The 9,709-nt window shown below is 33.1% G+C and overlaps 1 protein-coding gene across 1 annotated transcript; it reads right to left on the reverse strand.

Moving 5' to 3' along the window:
* Nucleotides 1–239: 239 nt before the first annotated feature.
* LOC118030838 (clathrin interactor EPSIN 1) lies at nt 240–6,608 on the reverse strand. The gene is made up of 11 exons (XM_035035133.2): nt 6,341–6,608; nt 6,191–6,242; nt 5,678–5,757; nt 5,480–5,558; nt 5,259–5,342; nt 5,002–5,147; nt 4,666–4,911; nt 4,054–4,184; nt 3,000–3,196; nt 2,204–2,591; nt 240–795 (listed from the first exon to the last, which is right to left on the reverse strand). The coding sequence occupies exons 1-11, from the start codon at nt 6,379–6,381 to the stop codon at nt 569–571; spliced, it is 1,671 nt and encodes a 556-aa protein (XP_034891024.1). The 5' UTR covers nt 6,382–6,608; the 3' UTR covers nt 240–568.
* Between the last annotated feature and the right edge of the window lie 3,101 nt (nt 6,609–9,709).

The following is a 9,709-nucleotide window of genomic DNA, read 5'->3' on the forward strand; positions in this document are numbered from 1 at the left end:
GGCAGAGCTCCTAACATTCTCATGCTCCAGTTCTTCATAACAACAGTTTCTATGGTGCTTGTTGCTAGACGCAGGCTTTTACAAAAACATTCTCTACGGTTTTGTAGAATGAAGGGTGATCAAAAGGCTACCTTTCAAATTTCAGATGTATCTCCCTCTGTATACTTTCCGTTCCTTTTTTCTTGTTCTTTATGCATTGCATCTATTATTGGCCTTGATGCAAATTCGGAAAAATAGCATACAGTAAACTCCAGGTTTGAATATAGAAACAGCTTGCTCTCACACAGGCAGCGAAAAGAGATTAAAAAAAACTGCATCTCTTAACTACAAACAACGGTGCCACCACAATGCAGGAGGACTTAATAAAGACAATTTTGCAATCTTTTTGAAACAAGTAATCTAGTAAAAACCTTGTCAAGATCGGTGCAGAATCAGATCACCGTGTTGTTCTCTAGGAATTGTGAACAAGAGTGAGCACACCAATATGGCAGCACTTGAAATATCTTTACCAAACGGGCAAAAGAACAATACGCGGGCATAATGGGCGATAAAGGCCACTTGACAGAATTTACTTAAAATTACCAAAGTGGTATTGTTGGCCACCAAGGCTTGCGAAGAAATCATCTCCGCCGGTTGCTTGTGGCTGTGAAGACGTTAACCCGGATTTACCAAGGCCAGATCCCATGCCCATCGCTCTTCCCATATAGAATGAAGTTGGAGGTCCCTTTTCCCTTTCATCTAATCCATCAGTAAGATCACCCACGACACCAACATCTACAAGAGACACCTTCTTGGCTGCAAGGAGTTCAAGTGGCAAGACAATTCTGACTGAGCCTCAAAGCAAGAAGTACAATGTTAAAGAAAAATTGCAGACACTAGCACAGAGAAACCCCAGACAAGAATGTGGAATCAAAGTTCATCTCCAGAACCCTAGACAAAAATGGTAGCATGCAAACAAAGAGCGTACTTTTAAGACGATACTTTTTTCCAGAAAGTTTAAAGAGAAGACCACTCCATGGCATGGTTGTTCCTCCACCAACAAAATCATGCTATTGTAACAGTTTACTTTGAAGCATTATTAAAGTAACGACATTACTCTCTACCCACAACCCTTGCTAGAATTTCATTAGAGAAGAAAATTGTAGTTTATGCATATTAAAAACACATGAAAAGCCTGCATATTAGATAATGAAGCAAAACAAACCAATTCCATATTTGTGGGGAAAAGCCTTGCAAGAATTTCATTAGAGAAGAAAATTGGAGCAGAGTATGCATATTTTAACACATGAAAAGCCCTGCGTATTTGGTATACATGCAGATAATGAAGCAAAACAAACCGATTCCACATTAGTGGGAAAAAGCATCCAGCATAAACCACATAGATAAGCACCAATAAGGAAGCGCGTGATCCAGTTCTCTGCCACCTGCATGTGAGCCTCAAAAAATTGCCTAGTTCTTGCACTCACTAGGAGCCAACGATAACAAAGATTTTCATATGACCATAACAATCCAAAATCACACACTCCAAACTAAACCATTCTGTCCATGATTCTACGTTTAAATGGTATGCGCACAAAATGTTAAGACATCACACATGAGAATGATGAGCTCAAGTTCTGTTAGATGTATAAAGTAGCAATTAAAATCCATCAAAAGGGATTTTGCATCGTATTATTGTCCCAAGCCAAGAGCATTCGTGTTCCTTTTGCATGATATCATGGTTTATATATTTTTAAAGTTCAAACATGAAGTAGGAAAATAAAAGGAACTCAGTATTCAAGCCTCTTTTCACAATTGAGCATCCTGTTCTGTCCGTGTTGTTTGGTTAAGGGTGGGAAAAAGGGAGATAGTTTAGATAAAATTGAAAAAGTTATCATGACTCGCATCAACATCTGTGAAGTTAAAATAAAATTTTCAATGTAAGATTTCAAGGAGAAATTACAGCACGTCCATATATTCTGCAACCATCCAAATCTCTTACAACCAGTTTTGGTCATGTCTATCTGTGTGATCAAACAAGACTCTTGGTAAGCCTCTCTTGAGAACCTATTCTTAGTCGTGTTATAAATTTTAAAAAAATTCTAACTTGCTCCATGAATTCATGCATAAAATAAAAACAATTTAATTGAGGTAGATCACATATATAGCATGCATATGGAGAACGCTTCTGAAAGGAAATAGTAAGCGAGAAAGATATGCTTACGAGCAGATATATTAAGATCAATCAGTCCACGGCTAAGCGAATCTGCCCATATTCCAGACTTCACCTGGAAACCCTCCTTCTGTGGAGGATTGGAGCTTGCCAAAGACTTCCCATCCAAATTGTTAAGGCTGCCATCTTTAATAGGACTTTGAGTTGGTTCTGAAGAAGCTGGATTAGAACTAGAAGTGAATACACCAAAAAGATCAGATCCATCAAAATTGTTCATTGGAACTGCAGCAAATGGGTCAAAGATATTGGTATTTGGAGGTTCAGATTTTGGAGTCTTGATCCCGGGTTGTGCGACAGGTTCATCACTAGAAAATAAGTCAAATGTAGAAGGAACTGCAGAAGGGTTGGCAGGTTGGGAAGTGAACAGATCGACCTTTGTCTGCAAAACAAGTCACGACAAAATTTATCACCACAGAATATCCAAGCATCCATCAACAAAGCATTGAATTCTGAGCATATATAATCATGCCCTCCAGAAATTGCAAATAACAAAAACATTCTCCAACTTCTCGATAATAAAATTGGGAAGCAAATGTTATCCAAGAAACTCTAGCAACAATTAGCAATTTCTGTCCATCAGGACACAGAGCTCTACACTAAAGGTTAACTATCTTTATGAAGCTAACACACATACTTCAAAGACAAAAGGAACAAACTAAATCAAAATCCTTCTTGGTTGACACAGTCAAATAAATAACAGCTTTCTCCAATTTGAAATGGCATGCAAGAGCCAAAAACTAAAACACGGCATTTCATTTCCAGAAATTAAGATAGCAAGGTATCTGACCTGAGTCTGTGAACTTGCTTCCTTTCCAGCTTGGGGAGGTGCTGATACAAAAGCCGCGTCAGCAAACAGATCAACCTCTGCAGAATTCCCATTCATGACTAAAGCTTCTGTAGGAACAGATGTAGGTGCATCCATGAGATCACCAATCAAACTTTCTCCAAACAAATCAACTTGGTTTGAGGTTTGAGAAGCAGACTCTGTCAATGAAGATAAAATATCAAATATATGAAAATCTAATGTCAAATATATTAGAAAACAGGAAGGAATCAACAACTTGGAATCTTCAGTAGTAATTTCATTGAAAGTTTTGTGTTAGATAATATAGGAGCATGATTCATATCTAAATTATTATTGAGATGCACTCGTTTCAATTGAAATGCATACCACTGAACAGTATTAAAAAAGACATGAGCATTAAAAGGCACAAAAAGGAAACAACACACCACAGAGGACATTGCTGCCTGTAAATTTCTTGCACATTCACAAAAACATAGCTGTCTAGGACTTGGAACACAGGGGCATGGCTTCTTGGCCATTGGACAACTACAATGCATAGAGCCCTCTGACACTATGCAGTCAAACCACTGCTTCATCCAAGTATTGCCACATGCTCATCCCAATTTCTTCACTCAATTTTTTCTTTCACAAATACAAGAAAAACCACAATATTCTCACTTCATAAGAAAGCATCAATGGTTTTCCAAGGTTCATTTTGCTTTATGGATGGAGTTTGGTAATTTATAGTTTCTTAAAGTTACTGATTCAAGAGTCTGTGAGCACAGAATTTATTGGTTTCAAAAACAATGCATCTATTTAATGTTTTTTGTTCTGCATGTCCAGAAACAGATCTGAGCAAGTATCCAGGAAGCACAACATCCCTCTTTGAAAAAAAATTACAAAAACATTTTACACTTAAACAGCCCTTCAGTGTTGCTGAGTAGACAGAACACGGGATAAACAAAGCAAAACTTGAAAATTATATGCATCCCGAGCATATCTTTGACTATGATGAAACAAACGACCACACCACGCATAAAATATTCAGAATACTTACTAGTGCTGGAGGTTCCTCGGGGATCAAAATCATCGTCATCATAATTACTTGAAACTGAGTTTTTCTTATCAGAGGCACTTAGGTTAGCAGATGACTTTGATGCACGAGAAGACATATTATCTTGATCCTTGCTGCAAAACAAATATTCTGAAATAAACAAAATAACAAAACATAAAAAATACAGAGGCAAGTCATATTGTGTGCCTGTGTTTGTGCATATGGCAGAGATTGTAGTGGAGTAGCTTGCTGTTCATGGAAAATGATACTAAGAAGAAAAGAAAATGGCCAACAAACTGAAGTTGTGCTTGGTATTACGGTCTTGGATTGCAAATCCAGATTGGACGGCATCAAAGTATGGTCAGCCAAAGCATCAACGATGAATGTTTTGGTCAATTACAACACACAGGATCACGAAAAATTTTGGACTGAAATGCCAAGCACGCTCCAAATAATCATATCAGCAGTAACATGGGCATTGTTCTTTTAAATGATAAATTTACTAAGACAATCAAGAAGTATAAAAGTAATGGCCACGAAATTGTAGCTATGCCCACACATGCATAAGGAAAATAAACTGAGATTTTCCAGCAGACTGATGATAAAAAATGAAACCTTCCAAAGCCTGCAGAACCCTTTTTCAAGGTGCTGTCTTGATCATCACTTGTACCCCTTCGATGTGACTTCGTGTAGGAATCCTTTCGACTCTTTTCTTGTTTAAAACTATCATAGCTATCTTCATCTCCTGTACCACTTAAGCCACCTCCATACCGATCTCTACTTTGGAAGCTGCTGCTGCTGCTACCAAATGAGGCTGTGCTTGACTTATAAGATATTCCACTAGATGAAAGACCAACATACCTAAAATAAGGCAAACAGTTTAGTACCAACAAGAAAAAGGAAAGAAGCTCAAGTCTAATACAAAATATCAGTTCATGAGCATGAACTTACTTATCACGGTTAGCAGCAGCCTTACTTCTGACTTCGTATATTTTATCCTTATTGTTCAAAAGGGATACAATAGTTTCGGCCTTCTTCCTCACATTAAGTCCTGAGTCCTTTCCATTTGGCTCAACATATTCGAAACTTGTGAGGGACTTAACCGAAAAAGAAAATAGGGGAGCTGAAATGTTAGTGAATATTCAAGCTTACTTTGAACATTGTAGAGACAACAGGCAATTTTACTTGAATATGAAAATAGTCCTTACTGATATCTGGAATGTGTGTTCTATTATGTCATCAACAGCACGATCAGATCCATGTGCCACCAAATATTCTATGACAGTCAATGCCTGATATCAAAATGATTTAACGAATTATAGGCTTTAAAAGGGCAATGTAACAGAACAAGGTCAGGGAGTATATATGAAACTTATGCTTTTATAATCAAAATAAAAAAACTCAAAAGCAGAAAATTTAAAAAGTCTACCTTGTAAACAAGACGCCAATCCTTGCCCGTCTCACCTAACCTCGTCCACAGGACATTCATGATCATTTGACATTCGGTGCTACACCATATTGCAGGAAAACAAATAAATATACGAAATCAACCCATCTCCCCTTAACACAAAATACACCTAAGCAAACTACTTTAGTAAAGGAACATAAAAAACAAGCCATAACTCACAATTTTTTAGTAGCTTGCGCGATCTCAGCCATTGCAGAGCCATGTGGACCCCAAGGTGCATCATCAGTGGCATCCAACACCTGTATTAATAATAATTCACAAAAAAAAAAAAACGTCATTTAACAAGAAAAACCACGTACAGAATCACTATGATAGAGTCCAGCAGGCGGCAGATCCACTAATAATTCGAATAGTTAATACTTTGAGAACTACACTGTTAAATCGAAACAGAAAATATGTTCTATTTAAAAGCCTGTGCTATTATTGTGGAAGCTAAAAAATTTCATCGAATCAGAAACTCAAGCAGCACAAATCAAGTTAATGCTGTCAGATTAGCACAAAGGCAGCATAGATCAATAATGTTTACCAAAAAAGGAAAAATCAATCCTATAAAAATTTATAAAATTAGCATTGCACAAAATACAAAACTAATACGCACCAAATTGCTATCGAATTTTATCAATTTAATTTGAAAAAAATATATAATCAATTCATTTACGAAATATTTATTACCTTTTGTTCGATTTCAGGAACCTTCAAGACCTTGAGATTGACCTCTCTCTTTCTGCAACCAAAAACAGGAAAGAAAAAAAAAACCATTAGAATTGAATCATAATCGATCCAGTTGCAAGAAAAATGGAAATGAGAGAATTGGAAGCTGACATTTCGCGGACTGTTTGATCAAAGACTTTGATGAAATCCATGATGGATCTGCAAATCGGTGGCGTCTGATTAAGATCTGAACGAATTGCAGGATGGAGAAATGCAGAGATTTGGTAAGTGAGAATTGTTAAGTGGTGAGATCTTGGATTTGGTCGAAGAGAGGAGATGCGTAATCAGGCAGGAATGTTTCTGTGGTTTTAATAATTTTATTATTTTGAGGAGGCAAGAGAACGAGGATGGTACTTATGTTTTGAGTACCAATATCGCTTCCTTTTCTCGATACTAAATTATTAGTATTGTCTAGTTTTCTTTTTTTCTTTTTCTTTTTTAAAATAGTTTTTTCTTGCATGGTTTGAAATTACCATGACTTTCGGAAAAATTAACTCTTATCCGAGGAACGTAATAAAATTGTTTTTATTTTTTGGTTTAGCATGCGTAATAAAAGTGTTTTTACTTTCTTTTATATATATTTTTACGATAAAGATATTTTTTAGTCTGCAGATCTATAAAAACTAGGTCTTTTTATGAAGATCTTAGAGATGCACGTTCTAGATCTATTTTGTACAAAAAAAAAATTTCTTTGAATATAGAAAATTAAAATAAAAACTAAACTTTCTCATGGTTCACACTACATCACGGGCCTATCCAAAAATTTCAAGGTAAAAAAATAATAAGGTGATGATAGCATTGCTAAAAAGAGAAAAATTATTTTGAGATTCGAGTCATTAAGTTGATCGGATTTAATAAGATTATTTAATTTAATAATATAAATAAATAAATATAATGATAATAAATAAATTTAAAGAAAAAATAACAATAAAAAACGGTCAAAAAAACTCAATTGGGTTAGCACGCGAAATATATGGCTTAGTTATGGCCCCAGGATAACTCCGTCAAAAGAAAACTGAATATAACCATGAAGCTCAATTATTAAACAACTCAATATTAAAGGGTTAAACTAAAAGAAGAAAAAAGTTAACTTTAAAAATAAAAAAAAGTCGAGATAAGTTAACCCATCAACCTCGTGTGATATAGCCCCATAGAAAGAAATGAAAAAAAAACACAGATATCAATTTTCAATCATTCAAAAATTATTTTTTTTAAAAAAAAAAACAAATGCTAAAAGATCTTATATGATAACGAAGCAAAAAACTAAATAAAAACATGATAACCTTATAATAAGCAAAATTAAAAAAAAAATACAATCTAAAAAAAGTCGAAGAAGAGCTCATCTTGGTCGGCATACAAAATCTACGACCTAGTGGTGATACTAAAGTATTCATTGAAAACAAATTAAATAAAATAATAAAACTTAATTATCAACCAACCCGGTGTTAAAGGGTGAGATAATCCAAATCTTTTTTAAAATCAATGAAAAATCCAACAGAAAACAAATAAAAAATAATAACAGAGCTCAATCTTCAATTAAATAAATGATAAAACTAAACAACCATGACCGTTAAAAAAGAAAAAAAAAAAAAAAAAAACAAGCAAATCTTAGAGGATCCCCTAAGCCTAAGTTAATCTCCTAACTTACAACCCGTGAAATCTTAGACCTAAACTTAATCAATAAGCTAAATTACCAATTAATTTAATGTTGAAGGATCAAATTGAAAAAAATATCAATTTTAAAAAATCACTAAAGTAAAAAAAATATTAATAAAAATAAGAATCAAATCTAATAGGAAACAAACTCAAAGAATGATGAAATAGAATATATATATATATATATATATATATATATATATATATATATATATCTTAATTAAAAAAATATGGACCAAATCCAACATATGAAAAACAAATAAAGGATGATGATTTTTTTTTAAAAAAAAAAAAAAACTCAATTCTAAAAATTATTTTATATAAAAAGAAAAGTAATTAAAAGAATAAGAACTAAATAAGAATGAACAAAATTGAAGGGCTGCTTTGAAAATTTAAAAGGTTAGCGGTGAAAATTAAAAAGAATAGAGAAAATAAGAGGGGGGAAAGGTCGTTGACACCACACTAGAGGTCTGTTGAGCACACGCGTTATATAAAAATTAGATAAGTGCTGAATGGTTGAACTAAAAAAAATGAGTTTAAAGAAAGAAATAAAATGATGAAGCAAACTCGAGCAAATCTTATATATATGGATTACTCTTTCAAACTCACAATATATGAAATCATAGATTTAGACTCCGTCAAGAAGCTCAATTCTCAATCAATTTAACATTGAAAGATAAAATAAAAAAGAAATATTAATTTTAAAAATTCAATAAAGTAAAAAAAACAACAATCAAAATAATGAAGATTAAATCTGATAGAAAAAAATAAAGGAGGATAAAATCATAAAAAACACTCAATTTTAAAAAACTATCTCAAGTAAAAAAAAAAATATGGACTAAATATTACATATGAAAAAATCAAAGGAAAATAAAATTGAAAATGTTATAACTTTACAAAATAAATAGTAATTAAGAGAGTACGAGTCAAATATAAATAAAAAATAAATTGAATGACCACTTTAAAACTTTCAAGGGTTATGCGAGAAGATCGAGGAGAGAGAAAAAAAAAATGTCATTCATACCAAATAGAAGGTCTATTGCCACACGCGCCATCCAAAAATAAAGGGGCTACCATCTTTTTTAGACTAACATTTAGACTTCAAATAACATCCCACACATCACCTATAGAGTGTGATCATTACCTACATGCCAACCATTTTTTTTTTGATAATATTTATATTTGTTAAATTACCAGTAAAGAACCCCATTGTAACAAAAAAAAAATTAATGAAAAGATAAAAAGCCCTTGGGCACAAGTTAAAGAATTTTTTTATTTCACGGGTCATTCAATCATTTCACCATGCTTAGGAAATTAAAAAAACAAAAAAAAGCCCCTTGACCCAAGTTTAATATTTTATGTCTTTAAGGATAATACATGATAATTGAACAAAAAATTATTAAAATAAAAATAAAAATTTATAATAGTATTTAAAAACCATGTAAAAAAACAAAAAGTAAGTGAATCCAATAAATTTTTTTAATGAGTAAAAAAAAAAAACACACATGTAACAAGTCAAGCCTGTGTGTCTAACCATATTTTATTTTATTTTTATTAAAGGAATGGACAACATACCATTCACCCCTTGGTTTTTGAAAGAGAAAAAAAGTGATAAACAACAAGTCATTTATCATAATTTAGAAAATAAGCACGCCTCAGCTTTTGAACTTGTAATCTCTTATTTGTCACGCGCCTAACTATGATGAGATCAAAAAAATAAATAAATATAAAATAATGATATCAATTCGTGTTAACTTATAAAATCTGTGACCTTGGCCTGTTTGATTAGAGACATCAAATTTACAAGAATCACGAGGCTCAATT

The sequence above is a fragment of the Populus alba genome, chromosome 6 (genome assembly GCF_005239225.2).
Source record: "Populus alba chromosome 6, ASM523922v2, whole genome shotgun sequence".
NCBI classification, from domain to species: Eukaryota; Viridiplantae; Streptophyta; class Magnoliopsida; order Malpighiales; family Salicaceae; genus Populus; species Populus alba.